Consider the following 17563-nt stretch of genomic DNA (forward strand, 5'->3'; position numbering starts at 1 on the left):
TTGGGTTTCTCAATCTTTTGTGTTAAGTCTTGCATCCTATAACCTTTGTCCAATATCACGTTCAGGTGGGGAAAGAGAATTAGGCATCACTTTGCCTAACTACCTTATAATTTCATTTTATTTCCCATGGTGCAAATAAAGAGGCTACTCCTGCCATTTGTTCAGTCTAAATGTACCAATTGCTTATTCCTCCAAAATACATTATTTCCACTGGACTACATTCAAATTAATTCCTGCTTTGATGCTTTTTTCTGAGGTGCTCAGAGATTCTGATAATAGTGTTTTTAATAGCACTGCTTACTGTTTTTTTCCCAGTATAAGAATATCATATTTGTAAATGCTTTATTACTCTTACCATCAGATTCTGCTGTCTTATTTTTTCTGTAGAGCCTCTCAAAGAACAACCATGACACAAAGGTACCTTCCTGGGAAAGTTACCCACCAAAGGGAAAGCTACTTGAGCACAAACATGGTTCTGTCTTCCTGGGGGGGCCTCTCCTAACCCACCCAACACAGAAAAACATTTGTTGTTGACATTATCCTCCAATACTTCACCCTTAACAGAAAGTAAGAAAACTATAATTCTATTCATTTTCTTATTTTCTATTCCTAAATACAAAATCTTTGCTTATCCACTGCTTGTAGCCAAAAATATCTCTGAAATTTTTCAAATCCCTGTGCAATAAGCTTATACATTTCCTTCATTGGGCTTTGTTCTACACTGAAAAATTTTCAGATGAGGAAGTTCCTCCAGAACTTTACTGCTCTGAGTAGGTTAGCACTCTTTTTAATTTTCCTTTCTTGCTCTGAATACTAATTGTGGTCACATTCTACACAAAATGCAGAACCCCCAGTATTACTCTATTCAAAATTCACAGCTACCTTACTCAGCAGGAACTGACTTTGAATGATTACAAGAAACATGGACTTTTCAACTAGTTGCTTTCACATATAAGACTCCAGATCTGCATATAGATTGAAGTTGTGTTCAGACTGCCTTCTGCACTTAGAGAAAGTTTGAGTTCTGCATGCATTTTCAGATTCAGTTTTCAGTGTGTGTGTGTGTGTGTGTGCATGTGTGTGATACAAGGTAATCAGTGATGGCTCTATTTTAAGTGTGTGCAACAAATTTTCTGCTCTCCTTCCCATTCCAGCTCACTGAGGATAGAAGCATTAGACCCAGACTGTCAGTTTGAAGCTCAGGCTGATCTCATTGCTCATATATTGAGCTCAGACTTGGCTTGAATCTGGAATTGGAAACCAAGGGAAGGACTTGCATCTTGTTTCTGCAGACAGTTTAGATTGGATGAGCTTACGCCAAATGAAATTGCAAGCAAACCACCTTCTGGCACAGTTTAATTAAGAAACTAAAGATGAAAAGTCCAACACAAACTCTCTCTGAGAAACTCTCGCCCTTTAGGCATAATTCCCAGTAACAAACTGTGCAGCCCAGAGTACAGGAACATGTGGATTTAAAGATGTCTGTGGAGTTCTCACTGTTTTTAGCAGGAGAGCTTGTTTTCATAAGTGCGAGCTGACATAAATTAAAATGATGTCACTAAATAAGTGTATTGAATATGTCATTAATTCAAGGTTAGATAAGGACAAAGGAAGCTGTTTGTAAAACATGGACAATAGGTTCCAGTTCAGTTGAATCAGATCCATAAAGTCTTATCATAAATCTTACTTCATACAAGTTTCTTAAAAATTTATCCACTTGTTCCCCCTTCCTTAATAACTGTATATTTTTCAGCTTGTCCCAGTATGATGAAACCATAACTGTATGTGTGTGCATCTATACATATATATACTTGTCTGTGTGTATATAAATATATCTGTTGGAAAAACACACTATGTTCAAATGCTAAATTAGACTTACCCCTCAAAGATGGATCTAGGCCTGAAAAATCTTTTCTTTTTCCTAGCTTGCTGTGAAACCTTTCAACTCCATGCTAGGAAACACTGATTTATATGCTTTTATATTGCTCAATCTCCACCCAGATAATTCTGTAAGATGGGAACAGCAGGATCCATCAAGAGATGACCCAGCCCAGCCCTCTGCCTAAAGGTAGGATTATTAATGTTTCTCTCATTTTTCACAGCTTGTTACCTAACCTGCACTTTCAGACTGCTGACAATGCCAGCTGAACCAACTTTCTCAACCAAACATTCATAATCCCCTCCCTGATGTTTGAATTTTTCTTCCTTCATATCTAACCTGAAACCTTCTTTCAGAGTATGGGAGCCTGAGTTATCCTGCAGACATGGGCATCAGAGCATTCCTTCTTCCTTGTAAAAGCCTTTTATTATATTGCATTCCTTCACAAAATCTTCTAGATAACAATAAATAACATTCAGTATTCCTTCATTTTCCTAAAACTTTCATGTTGCTCTCCCTTCCAGATGCCCTTCAGCTGGGATCCACTTCTTGGAATGCAACACAACTAAATGCACATACGGAAGTTTATGAAGAATTAATGAACTTTAATTTTTAGCCCTCTACTAATGTGGTAGTGTGGCATTCTTCTGATACACACTGTATTTACAGTTACATAAATATCCAATTTGGAGTTTTACATCGTAACTGAAGTATGGATAAATATTACAGGTAGGTAAAAGTGGGATTTTTAGCAGGGCTTTGAATCATACAGAACTTTAGAATTAGATCAAGTAAGATCATCACAATTACATTATCTGATCAACCAATCATAAACTTGAGTTAAGACTATAGGGAAATGTTATTGGCTTATTTAATTGTATTGATTCTAATAAGCACAATTCTGTGTTTGTCTGTTTTCTTTCTACTAATACTTAAATACATCCTAGAATAGTTCAAGTTAGAAGGGACCTATAAAGGTCATCTGATCCAACTCCCCTGCCATGAGCAAGGACGTCTCCAACTAAATCCAGTTGCTCAGAGCCCTGTCCAACCTGGCCTTGAATGTTTCCAAGGATGGCCATCGACCACCTCTCTGAGCAACATGATCCAGCTTTTCACAACCCTTATTGTAAAAATGACTTCCTCATATCTAGTCTAAATCTACCCTTTTCTAGTTTAAAACACCTTGTCTTACCTCTACTGATAAGAGATTTGTCCCTTTAGAGCTCCCCTTAAGTACTGGAAGGCTGCTATAAGGTCTCCCCACAGCCTTCTCTTCTCTGGACTGAACAACCTTTCCTCTCTTAGCCTCTCCTGACTGGAGAGGTTTTCCATTCCTTTCACTATCTTTGTGGCCCTCCTCTGGACCTGCTCCAACAAGCTCATGTCTTTTCTGTGCTGAGGACCCCAGAGCTGGATGCAGCACTGCAGATGGGGTCTCACCAGAGTGGAGCAGAGGAGCAGAATCCCGTCCCTCACCCTGCTGTTCAGCTGCTCTGGATGCAGCTCAGGATACAATTGGCTTTCTCAGCTGGGAGCGTACATTTCTGGGGCATGTCCAGCCTCTCATCCACCAGCACCCCCAAGACTTTCTCAGCAGGGCTGGTCTCCATATGTTCTTCCCAAAGATTGTATCAATACTGGGATTTGCCCCGAATGAATATAAATTGCATATAACACATGGATAATCATTCATCAGCCCAATCACCTCATATCACTACTTAGGGAAGTTCATCTACTTAATTGAAAACCTCTATCAATATTAATTTTATCCAAAAGTAAAAAAGAAGTTATAAGATTAAAGTATATTCTGGAAATAAATTAATCTGTAGTCTTTATGAGCCAACTCTTTTCCTAAACTTCCCCAATAGAAAAATGCTGATACTAATGACTTTTTCTCTTCTGGAAACCTTCCCTGAAGAGAACCCTTCAGCATTCCTCCATGTGTTATACTGATGATGAAACAATTACATATTCAGTAGAGTCTCCTCACTGAGATTATACAAAAAAACCCTTATCTGTTTAAAGATGGCAGAGAGTAGTGTATATACATATTCTACCTCCTAAAACCTTTCTTGTCCAATAAAAGACAGCTAGAAAAAGTATACTGTGGGGTGTCTTTTACACAGGGAATGAAAGTAGGTGGGAGGCATAAAGCTGTTCCTATTGCAAAGAGGGATGAAGTCCTAGTGTAGCCAGCAACAATTAGTGCATATCATAACTGATAAGCTACAGATAAGAGAGAAAATCAAGGGGAATCCAACAAAAGTAGTTTTAAATTCACTGCAGCCCTCTCATGTTTCTTACAAGGCCCTGGCTTGCTGACTGTGGAGGAAAAGAAATGAGAACACTCTTTTTGTCTGTGTCTCTAAACCAAAGGAACTAAAGGCGTCATACAGAGGAACATGAATTTACCTTGGGTCCATTTTCACAGTTCCCAGACGAGAAACAATGATGACCTTAGGGAGCCAGCAGTGTTCCCTTAGTAGTCTCTATGTTAGGTATTTGAAATATATTGAAAATTAAAATTATAAGATTACTTCCCACTTAAGAAAACACACTGATTCTTTAAAAATATGAGCAAAATTAAAGATGAATTTAAGAAAATTACTTATGGCACAAAAAGCACAATAGCACTGCCCAAATCATCATTTATGGACAAAGGTGGTTATTTTGGCTGAGATAACAAATTACCCTTCCACAGCAGAAGGAAGAAAATAGTTTACAGTTCAAGCTGTAAAGTTATTAAACGAGATCTGACTGTACTAAGAAATGCACAATATATTAGAAAAGTCAATTTCTTAAATTAAATGGCAAATCAGCAAGTGGATGAAGGACTGACCTTGGATCGGGGTGGTGCTCGGATGTACCATTTACAGTCTACTGCTTCAGTTTCAGAAGCTTTTCCTTCTTTAACAATTTGTACAGATTCCACAATTCCTTCAGGTCCTCCCATCTCAAACTCACAAACTGAATAACAAAACACCAGAAAAAATGAAACCTGAACAGCAAACAAAAATGTTTTCTACAGCAGAATATAAAGGCCTCCAAGTTAGAAAAAAACCCAAAAACAACATACCAACCTGGCAATGGCTTCAAAACCCCAAGGTCCTTAAAATCTGGATCTTAAAAATAGAGAAAGACAAAATTAGTTTTGTTCAATATTCTAGGATGCTATGTCAATATGCTCAAATTTTATAATGCACTTTAGTTATATAATTATACATAGATTTCTTGGAAATAAGAAATGTTTCAAAACTATGGCAACACAATAATTATTAATGCAGAAATTACTGATATCGTCATACCAAGTTATTTTTTTCTGTTACGAAATCCTGCTTCTCTCTGTCTGTCCCTTTCAGAAGGGTACAAAAATATTTCTGCGTACATTAGCGAGAACATCACACACAGCTAACCACATGACATTTTAATACATCAGCCTAATGAAAGAGGATATATTTACAGATCCATTCAGAATCTTTTTGCCTATTTTGCATTTTGCAGAATAACACTCAGCTTAACTAGAGAAATCTGAATTTAATTCTGTGTTTATGAATACTCTGCCATCCCTACTGCCCAAGAGGTGACACTTTCTTTGTCAGAAAAATCCATTTGGTCTTACTGGAAAAATTATTCCATAAGAATTACCATTAAAAGTTATTGTCCTAACAAGGTAATGACTAATACATGTGCTATTTTCCATCAGATAAACATGACTGTATTTACTATTTGAGAGGGTTTGTATCATGTTTTTATAGTCAGGTGTCATACAGAGATGAAGTGAATTGGGTCTTAGACCTATGCTTCAACAGACAGCTATGCAATAGACAAATGATCATTTCACAAAATGTGGCTCAGTTTGAAGATACTGTCCAAAACCAGAAATATGAAAGACTAAAACATTTCAAGAAATGATTTCTTAGAATAGACTGGTCTTGTCTGGGAAATTTTTATCACTTGCACTGCTTTTCTACCTAAAATGAATGTTGTGCACTTTTTTCTCACTTATGGAACTGATCTTCTTGTTTCAGAATTGGGTCAGTGTAAGAAGGAACTATAAATAAAAAAAAGAAGAGAAATTTTGGAAGAATGAGATGTATCACATGAAAAAAACATTAAACTCGCAACTAACCCACCAAATATGCTGTTTCCCTCTAGCCTTATCAAATTAAGAACAGTAAGAATCATAACCAGATAATATAACAAAATAGTCTAGTGCTGAATAAGCAAGATCAGCCATTTTAACCTAAACAGTCAAAAGGTGTTGACTTCAAAAACTGGAGCTGTAAAATCACTTTTTAAATTGCCCTTCTATACCCAGGCTGCTGTTCTTCCCAAATTTCTTTTACAGTTGCACAACATAAATCATGAGTAAATATTCATGAATTTACAGGACTGCAAATATAGCTGAGCAGGCAATTAGTATTAATTGTCAAGCATTTTTATAGATCAGTAGATGGACATGATTACCAACAACACTAAATGTAATCAAATATTTCAGCTAATTACTTAGATACTGATATCTAGCTCTGAAAGTGAGATACTTAAAGGAAATCTACTTTTACTTATGGTTCAAACTAACATCCCAACTGTATCTCATGTAACCATTGCATTCCTTCCTTTTACTGAGTTTGCAAGGATCACTCAGATTTACTGAAAACATTCCACCACATTAGTAAAGTACCAAGGAGGAAAGAAGGTGAAAAGGGTCCTGCCAGGATTTCCACCATATGAAAGGGTTTTCATATAAAGCAGTGCTAGTAGCAAATATCCAGGCTGAAATACAATCTAGACCATACAATTTGACCTGAGAAACAACTCTGAAAGTATCTTTTCATTTAACAATACAGCATTGTTGGTAACAATGCACACAGAAATGCACAATCCATTAACATTCTAGAAATAATGTAGATCTGCTCAGTTTTAAAAAATAAACTTTTGCAAGATTTAAACATTTCAAGAGTGAAAGGGAAATAAAATCTACTACACATGAGGTGATAACCCTTCATTAAATATTGCTATAATACCAATGCTACTATAATAAAAACAAAATCTGTAAATAAGATATTATCACAGATGCTTAAAATTCAACCATGTTTAAGCATGTTTACCTAGAAAATATGGTTTTAGCAGCTATTCTGTATGTAATCCAATCAAATTGTTATTCTCAGTCTGGCTGGGTCAGACCATTAATGCTATATAAACATTGACTGTCTAGATCTTCCAATAGACAGATGAAAATCATGTTCCCGTAAGGAAAACACCCAAGACTGGAAAATTTTCGGTGAAAAATAAGATGGATCACCCATAAGGAGAGAGAAAATGGGAGGCAAAATAGGAAGCAAGATGGAGCTGCTAGACACAGTCCAAAAAAGTGTCATTAATTTTTTTAAGGGGCATATGAGGAAAGGTTGATAGAGTTGGGACTGTTCAGCCTGGAGAAGGGAAGGGTCAGAGGTGATCCCACCAAGGTTTACAAAAACCTAATGGAAGGGTGCAAAGAGGATGGTGCCAGGCTCTTTTCAGTGGCATCCAGTGACAGAACAAGAGGCAGTGAGCACACCTTGAATCACAGGAGGTTCCATCTGAATATCAGGAAACACATCTCCAGTATAAGGTGACTCAGGACTAGCAAGGTAGCAGAGAGATTGTGGAGTCACTATCCTTGGAGATACTCAATATCTGTCTAGACATGATCCTAGGCAAGAGGCTCTAGGTGACCCTGCTTGAAAAGGGGGTTGGACAAGATGACCTCCAGAGGTGCCTTCTGAGATCAGCCATTTTCTGATTCTCTGATTTTGTAATAATTAAAGAACAGAATCGGATAATAGAGAAATAACCAGTCAAAAGACTAGACCTATTATCTGAGGTAGCAGCAGAGGTTAGACAAATCTCTATCACAATGCAGACTTGTTTTGTGGAATTTGCTCTGAGTCTCAGAAACATATACATCCAGCCTGGAGAAATCTGAAATACTTAGGCCTGTTTTTAAAAAGCTCCACTAGGTCTTCATGGGAGACTCTAAAGATTTTGGATGCTGGCTCTGGAATCTATATTTTCCACGGAACCATACTACATTACTTTATTTTTCATTTCACTGTTCCTGTGCAAGAAGTCTGGCTCTTCTAAGCAGCTGGGAAACATGAAATTTAAATGCAAAAACAGGACAATTGTAAGGAGTTAGGGCACTTGATTGCTCAAAAATCTTATGAAATAATGAAAATTGTAAAGTTAAAAGGCATTGTACGTCAACTGGATTAAGTCTTCAAAAAGTATGTAAATGACCTTGTTTACAAGTATGCTGCAGCATCTTATGTGATTGCCCAGCTGCAGTATATCCACACAGAAACATGTTTAGCCACCAGTGCATGCACGTATGCATGCAATGCCTCATTCCTTGTCACTTGCACAGAAAGTGAAATTCTTTAAATTTAAATTACTTGAATAATTTCTGTAAGACACAGGGAAAATGCATAAAGTTCAAACTAATTACTAGCAACAAGATGTTCTGCTGGTAAGTATTATTGCAAATCAATTTTAAAAGATCACTTTTTGAATTAAAAAATCCAGTTATAAAGACCGTTCAACTTGTGTTCAAAGACAGATTGCATAAGGCTTTTATAAGTAATGTTGTAATGCAGAAAAATTTGAGTATTTTCTCTCTTACAAATGCAAAATTTGTAAGTAAACCTCTTGCATTTTATTCGATTTTCCTTAGCTTTTCATATAAAATTCATTTGGGCACTTTTTTACCCTGCAACTTCAAACCTGCTGCTTTCACTGATAAAAAATAATAGATATCTCACTCTTGGAAGTCAAAAGATACAAGTTAACATTTTAGTATCTCTTTTAAAAAATGGAAGATTGAGTTTGTGTGTTCCTGATCATAGCTGGACTACAGTATACTTAATCATGCATTTTTTTTAATATCTGAAGTGCAATATATACAGTAAAGAACATGAGCAATTGCTTTACAGTTAAAAGTCAAGGGGAGGAAAATATGTAATACAAAACTCTTGTGCAGAATAACTTCTGAAGTATTTTTCTCTTTTCTTCTATAAATGAGATGTGAAGGAATTATTTGAACTATTTGAACAAACCATACACTACAAAGGTTTGATGTTTAAAATGTAAGGGTGTTTTTGCTGTTTGTGAATACAAAAACCTCCTTTTTAATAGATACATACAGAAAGTAGTCACAGTAGGTTGAAGCCATATTTCCTAATCAGAAGCAGTGAACTATCCACTTTTACTCACTGATCAGAAAACTGCAGATATATCTTTCTATTTCTCTGCCTTTGACTAGAAATAGATATTCAACTTCTATCCATCAATATTAAGAAATTTTAACACATGTACATGCTTCTCTCTAAGAGAACTTATTAGAGACCTGATTTTGCATGTAAATACTCATAGAATAGTGGAGAGAATTGCACTATTCAGAAAGCCACCAGTTATTTATCTTCAAGTTCACTAAGTCAGGTTCTTTTACAATGATTTCTGGGAGCCTAAACTGTTCCTGCCCTTGAGGCGTGAAGTATAGTTCTCTATAAAAGCAGAGGTTGCAGAATTCAGTACAGAAAAGGACAATTATTCCGAGGTATTTTATGTCATTGCCTCCTAGCATTTGATGATAGAGAAAAAGTATTAGAAGAAGATGGTCAGAAGATTTAAAAGCATAAAAATCTGCTCAAATAATCACTAAAATAATCCTAAACTAGAAAAACATTTCTATAAGTAAGCACTGTTCGTGTGGTGTTCAAACGGAACTTAGCTATTCTGCTGGAGTGAGTAAAGAAAAACAAGAAGAAAAACAACATGAAGTTAAATAGCTGTGCAAAAATCCACAAATTATTTTTTATTAGCCTAAAATGATTTTTTCCAGATGGCTCTTACATATTTGTAGTCTTCTTGAAACTTCTATATATGTCTATATTTGTACCAATGATATCAAAAGGTCTTCAAAGAAAGCCTGTAGTTTGCTAGACACTGTGGAAAGGTTCTACAATAATTATAGTGGGCACTATTATGTGCTGTATTTGCTCTTTGTTTTCTACGTTTTCTTTTAAGGGCAATATTGTGAGTATTGCTGGTCTTTCGGAGGCTACATATTTATAAACTAAAATAATGCTTCTCAAATTTTTCACTCCTTAGCAAAGTCATGAAAGAACTCAAAGCTGATAAGTGAAAATGTAGCAGTGAACATGACTCCTGCTATTTCACCTTGAAGATCTACCTGCCATTAAATCAGCAAAAAGTCATATGAAGACAAATATTGTTGAAATAACATCAACTATCACCCAAAAGTTTGATTTCTACCATATCTTCTTTTTTTTTCATTTTTTTCTTTTGTCACTTTACTACTCTCAGCTCATACTTACAAAATATCTTTATAGTGTAATTAATATATATAGTGATTTGCAAACTGTACTGCTATGGTGGCCTCAGTAAAATGAGATATACTGCAAATGTTAGCAATAGTCAGACATTTGTATGCCTAAAGTATGTTTCTTTGTTTCTTTGACATCTCTTTGGAAATAAAAATGCTGTATCAACAGAAAAAGAAAAAGGGAAAAACAAAATCTATGTCTTTGCATAACTTCTTGCTAAGATTAGTCAAACTGGGCAGACAAGAAGCACCTGAATGAATTCCACTGCAACAGAGCACATGATAATAGAAGTTGCAGTTAAATTTCTCTTTTCATGCACACAGTGACAGGCTTTGAGATTTTAGCCTGCTTGCCTCTGTTGTCTATTCGGTAAACCATTTAGACTAGGGTCTTTCTCCCATGTAAATTTTGTATGGTTGGGAACCATGTCAGAAAGCAAAAGGTCTCATGAGGTTCTGGGTCTCATCCTCAAATGGTGTTTGAGCTATTTGGTATGTGCTCCTAAACCCCAGAAGTGAGAAGTTCCTCTTCGAACTGACCTAGTAACAAAGGAGAGCAAGAATGGGCAACGATGTCATACTCAGGCTGATCAATGGAGAGGGGAAGCCCTGGAGCCTTGATATGTGTGGGATTATTTGGCAGATCATTTTTATTATGTTAAATATTTACACTAGCAGCTGAGTGCTCCAATTAGGCATTATATTCCCTTTATGCAGGCCACTGTTTGTGGAAATTCAGGGAAAAAATGATCCTATGATGAATATTTCAAGGGCTGCATTTACCTTCGTGTGCCGGTTGCCCAAAAATATTGAAACAAGACTGAATGAGCTCAGGAGTCCACTTTATCTGAGTAATGCAGCCTTGCTGTGACAGTGCAGCTGACTTGACTGCCAGGACTGACTATCAGTCAAGGGCAGCACCCTGTCTGTGTCTCCCCAAGATAATATCCTGGAGGCTTCCTATAATTGACTAATGGTCTCTGAACTGGACTAGGAAGAGAGATGTGCAACACTACGGTGCTTTTCCTGAACAATGTTGAATTCTAAGTATTCCTAGTCATGCAACTTCAGTGGAATACTACTAAAGACTCAGGATTTTTCTCATTGTTTTTTTATAGATGACTCCTAGCCCAGTCCAAGGAAATAACAGTTTAAGTTCATGTCAGAAGACTAGGGGAAAAAATGAGCCTGAGGGTTTAGCCACAACTGAGTACCAGGCATTACTTCTGCAGATTGAACTGATTTACACATGGTTATTTCTTGCTACCACTGAGTGCAGAATCTGCACATCCTTTTCACGATATTCATGCTGGATCAGTCCATAGGGTGGATTTCTCAGGACAGAAGGATCTTATGAGAACAGCTTTCTGACTTAAAATAGCCTTTGTTGTTTTATCATAGGAGAAATGTTTTCTCCTAGTTTTACCTCAGAACATTCAACAGAATGAATACATTCACTGTAGTGTTCTTTTGAATAGCTACATCTTTTAGAGCTGTTATAGTCAAAAATTGTACTACTTGTGCTGCTTCAAATAGTACTGTATAACCTGTAGTTTACCACACATTGTGACACATTTTCAATTAAAAAAGAAATACAACACAGTGTTTATAGCTACTAATATTCTCCTACTGGAGAATAGTAGCTGGCCATGCCAGCGATGGCATCTTTTTGAAGATAACTGCATCTCACATGAGAAACTCAAATATCTCCTCTAATTTCCACGTGTGAATATCTCACTTTCCACTTTAGCAAGAGAATTTTTCCACTGTCTTCGAATATTTTTCTCTTACAGCCTAGCAAAACAGCAGGAAGTCTTTTGCTAAAGTGAAGAATTGTGTCAGAGAGCACCAGAGGGAACTGAATTGTGTTTGTAAAAACAACTGCATGCTTAATCATCAATGGGCATATATCAGAAGGAGATGAAACAGACAAAATGCCCCAGAAAACAAGATTCTTAGAGTAGAAACAAGTGAAATAGCCACAGACAGAAAAATCCCATTCATTAGTTTACTGTGCAATTGCTAGATTTTTGAAAGTTATTGGATGAATTATGTTCTAGTACTCTCCTGTAACAAAGTCATTGTATGATTCAAAAAGTCAATGTCACAGGACGTTTTTTAAATGTATTCTGTATCCAGGGTAGAAATCTTTAGGATCAAAGGGAAAAAATCTAGGTTTTCATCCCCACTGGAACATTTTTCTTAAGGAAAAACTAGAAAAAAAACCCTAGCATATATCAAAGGAAAAGTGAAATTCATTTTTTAAACCCAATTGTCACCTCCAATTGTAATTATATATGCCCACCACAGACACTTTCAGAGAACAAGAAGAGGAATTATAAATCCACACAGCTCAGTGAATTGCTGAGGAAGACATATTAACACCAAGTCCCAAAAACAACTGTGGGAAAAGTAAGTCTTCTGTCCTGCCATTTCAGAATTCATAGCAGTATAAATTTCACTGACACCAGATCTTTCCTTCTTCTTCTGCTACACTTAGGTTTCCTGGCTAGAAACTGTCCTTTCAAGGAACACTGAGCTGTTGACCTCAGCATTTTCCCCAAATGTACAGAATGATAAGATGGGTTTTCAAGAACTTTAGCTGCAGAGTATATTGGGGAGCATCTTTGGAGATACTCTAACACTTCTGCTTCTTCATCTTTTCAACTGCATAGGGCAGCAGCCCTCTCTGAGGAAGGGTTTCAGAAAGAAGTCTGTGTTAAACTGTGAATTCCCTACTTAAATTACCCACAACCTTAGGAATTTTACATTTTATTATACAAGGTAACATTCAGATATTTAAAGGACAAAAAGAATGTACTGGAAATAAGCAATAATCATTCCCCTTTTTCTAGTATTATGACATTCAACTTCTCCTGAGATTATGGGAGGAAAACATTTAGATAATTTTTGGTTAATCTAGGCTTTACAGACAGGTTTTTTGCCTTACAATTAATTTGCTTCCTATTGGTTATAACTTCATGAGAGTGACATTCCCTTTTGTTCAAATTGATAATTTTTCTCTAATTTCATGCAATTAAAAGTGCCAGAGAAAGTTCAAACCTCAATTGATTCCTAATACTGACATAGAGTAGACATAAACTGTTAGAAACAAGACATGAGGTCAGCTAGGACTTCTATTATTTTGATGAGAAAAGTCCTACTGTATGCTTTACTATGCAAACCAAACATAATTCACACCAGCTCTTGCCCCAAACATTTCCACTTAAATTAATGAATAAACATTGTTCCTCATAAACAACGCTAACATATGTTTTGCTGCATGCTCACATGAAAAAATCAACATGAAAATAAGTTCTAAAACAGGGGATATTGTCTTCAATCTTTTTAATTTTTCTTTAAACAACATTCTTCTAATGAATTCTCAGTCCTCTCTGAGTAGCATTTATGCCACATGCTCTGTGTTCACAAAATGCCCTCAAACTGGTTGGTCATGAACATCACAAACAAATGAGTCTGTGGGTAAGTGGAGATTTGGAACCTAGAATCTGAGTAGAGTTACATTCATGTCTATAAAACTCTGTTGCCTCTGACTTTTCCTTATCCCAGAAACTCCACATTCAGCTATCCTTACCCAGTGATTATATTAAGTATAGGTTAGTAAAATTCTACTATCATAACGTTTTAGGTTTAAAAATTATAGTTTACATGGAATTTAAGAGATTTACCTTTTTTCCCCCTCTGTTCAAAATCTACCAGTCTGAAGCAGTGATATTATTCTCACTGGATTTACTCATAATTTTAATATTGATTCTAAAAGAAGCAAGTTTAGGCCCAGAATCAGAGTTGAATTTAGCAATTGATTGAGTCCTACACTGACAGACTGGTTCAGCCAAATACAGAGAATAAACACTGATCTTTTGCATCACATTCACAAATAAGACATTGTGGTTCACTGAATCACACTTCAGAAAGGCAGTGTTCATAAATCCTTCTGTCTACTTTATACAATACCCAATATTGCTGTGTAACTGGCTCAAGAGACAGGGAAAAGAACAGCAAAATGGGTACTGATTAGAGATTGTCTAGTTCTACCATTGATATGGTAATATTTAGAAGAAATGAGGACCCAGGAGAGTTTTGACTTGCAGCAGCAGCAGGTCAAACATGATGGCCAGTCACAGATCTCAGGATTGTTAAGTAGGTGTCAGTTGCTTACCCAACAAGTAGACAATAATTAAATTTCATTTGACCAGATCAAGTTTTTGACTGCCAAACAGCACGATTTTTCCTAGCTTGATTTGAAAGAGTCATTTAAAGTTCTAGAGATAACAATGAAAAAAAAGTCAACTATAAATTAAACCTTTCCTTAAAAAGTACTTAGTAAATCATTGATCTATATTTATATTGAAATATCACTGATATGCAATACTCTAGAGTACAAAGAACTGTATTATTGCTACAAATTCTCTTGGAGGATGCACATAAAATGACAGACATTCAAACTCCCAAATTTGATTTTTAAAATCTTAGGCCAGCATGTATTTTATTAAAAAAACCACTATAAAATTATTTTGTAGAATATCAGTATGACATGCATAGTTGGCAGCAGTTAATAACCAACTGCCTAAACCCCATAATGAAAACAGCATTTAGGAATAAAATATTTTTAGGATGTATTTTCTGCATTCTCTTTTAATATTAATTTTCATGTAGACTTGAAAAATGAGCTACAGGAAAAGAAAATAAAAGAAAAGAAAAAAAATCAAAAGAAAACAAGAGGAGTGTAATACAATCTTTTGTTAACCCACATACTGCAACCAGCAGATTTGATAACATTGTCTCTTGAGCTTCAACTATCAGATAACATCTGGCAAATGATGTATGTAAGTCCTGTTACACAACATCTTCTGGCTTCTCAGTGTCATCTAGGGGACTGATATGTGACTAGAATAACACATTTCACACTGCCTGCTTCTGTCATGCTAGTACAAAATTTTAACAATGGATGTGTCACAGAAACCAGTTTATCTAATCCTGAATTCTCAAAAAATTTTTTGCAATTACTTTTTATCATCTTACTCATGAGTCAAACAAACTTTCTTAACAGAAACAGCTGGATATTAGATAGACTTTTGACAACCAGGTATTAAAATAATTTTTTTCATCTTTAATGTAATGACCTCTGTAGCAATATTTTTGAAGTGTTGATCAAAAGCATTTGTTTACTTATTTTCACAATTTTGCAGTGAATTTATTCCTTTCAGTGGCATTCTCAATTGTTTCTCATCACCCTATAAACTAAAAAGCAAAAATTAATTGGAAGTACATTTTACAACGTGTATTCCAGACCAAAACATTTTTTCTCATTGAAGTTAAAACCTTCTCTACAAACCTATTTGAGGAAACTGCAATGTCAGGCATTCACCACCCAGTGAATTGCAGACTATGCTGCAATGATGTAAACAATATGAATTTTAAATAATCAAGAAGAGTTTTCAGAGCAAGAATATTATTATTATTATTATATGATAATTGTCTCTTTCAAAAAATTATCCATAAGTACTGCTCCATTTTTATTTGAAAAAGGTCCTTTGACAATGGATGCATGAACAAAAGTTCAAGTAGTGGAAGTGTAGTAAAAATGTAATGGAAACTTTATTTTATGTTTCAAATTTTAAATCCAAGGAGTGGAACCAGTACTCACTGCAAATGATTGCAGAATTTGTATCACTTCATTTTACAGCTTGTAAATCTGACTGACCAACTGAGTTGAACCAAAAAAGCTTATCTGAATTAACTATGCTTTAAGCAGATCGAAGAAAATAATTTCATTTCAGACAATTCCAGGATAGTTTTTTTAGGAACAAGGATATCTAGAGGAAGAACAGCACAGGAAGACAGAAAAATAATTAATCATGGTGTACTAACTTCAACAAAAACTCAACTTATTGAAACAAAATATTTTGTAAAAAAAAGGAAAAACAGGGATAGAGTAAGCTGAACCTATTTAAAGCTGTATTAGTTTGATACTTTGCAAATAGACAAATGCTGAATTGATATAGATCTACCACATCCCTTGCATGAAGGTAGAAAACCAGTTTCAGTTCATTAAGAGTTGAAGAAATGGTAGTTTCACTCTCCAAAACTAAAAATATTTCATTTTTACTTAGTTCAATAGATAGAAAAGTAGAGGACAGTTTTTAAATGTACTTACTTTTAAGTAAGTACCCAAGCCTAGAGATTGCCTGGATTTAGGCACATGCTTAGATGTAGGCTTCCTGAAATTCTTTGCTAAATTGAGACTAGATTTAGTGGCTTGTCAGTGCAGCATTTGAGTATAGTAAGCTTAAGCAACTGTTCTTTGGAATTATCCTTGGGCATATCAGAAAGTAATTTCAGAGATTTTTGATGGATTACAGTGTTAAATTATAGTAGCTGTTATTCTTATTTGGCCTGAAGGCCTTTATGAAAGGAGCGGCTTTGCAGAGAAAAAAATAGGGACACCTAAGCATTTGGATTTGTCACAATAAAATAAAACCCTGTGCAAATTGAAAATATGTACACATTGAACATAAATTGAACAAAAAATGACTTGTTGATTTTCCTAAACAAAAGATTAGGAATATCTCTATCTAATGTGAGTTAATATTATAAGGAAAAACCCCCACGTTTAATCTACTCAAATATTCACAAATATTAAACAACACCCACAATAAGCAAGTGACTCTTGCATGAACTCAATTTTATTGAAAATTGAATTCTTTTAAAATAGGACTTCAAAATTTTAACTTCTCACTGCCTCAATTTGTCATGATCATTTTAGGACAACACACCTTGTTGTATAGATTACATCAGTCAATGCTATTGAGAGGATGTTTGTTTGTATCTCCTCAGTGTATGTATAAGGTAAAAGTATATATGGTAAAAGGAAGTTGTCAGTAGCTTGACATAGGCTATAATTCTACAGAGAGAGAGAAAAGAAAGGAAAAAGCAAATAGGACTAAGTAGGGGTGTTAATAAGCTTGATTCGCAGTCTTGATTTTTCACAAATTTTGTGTCTAGCAATAGATATATTGGCCAGATTTAGCCATAGAGATGACACCTACTTCTCACAGATATCATTGTATAATCTGTTTCTCACATGAAAAGGACTTTACATGATATTATTTCTCTAACCCATGACAGCAGTACAATATTAAAGATTGCAGCAGGCTCTTTGATATCTTAGCCCATAATAGAAGGAAAAGAGAAGATGGATCAAAGGCATAGATGCTCTAATGGGCAGGCTAAATTTATTTACAAAATATTTAAAACAAAATTTGTGTCAAAGT

General features: G+C 35.4%; 1 protein-coding gene across 10 annotated transcripts in view; it reads right to left on the bottom strand.

The window, feature by feature from the left end:
• The window catches only part of NETO1 (neuropilin and tolloid like 1), an 81724-nt gene that overhangs the window by 42271 nt on the left and 21890 nt on the right, over positions 1-17563 (bottom strand). For 8 of the 10 annotated variants that reach the window (XR_006016754.1, XR_006016744.1, XR_006016747.1 and 5 more), the window contains exons 5-6: positions 4963-5004; positions 4722-4849 (exon numbers count right to left, since the gene is read on the bottom strand). Coding sequence is in view for 5 of the 10 variants with exons in the window: in XM_042032613.1 (XP_041888547.1) it covers positions 4722-4849; positions 4963-5004 (170 nt within the window). In the remaining 5 variants the exon portion in view is untranslated. Of the gene's footprint in view, positions 1-4294; positions 4372-4721; positions 4881-4962; positions 5005-17563 lie in introns of those variants that run through there. The other 2 variants (XM_042032650.1, XM_042032658.1) reach the window with 2 other exon arrangements.

This window comes from Corvus kubaryi, unplaced genomic scaffold (genome assembly GCF_017639235.1).
Source record: "Corvus kubaryi isolate FWS band 111438036 unplaced genomic scaffold, C.kubaryi_AGA036_p1.0 132, whole genome shotgun sequence".
NCBI lineage: Eukaryota > Metazoa > Chordata > Aves > Passeriformes > Corvidae > Corvus > Corvus kubaryi.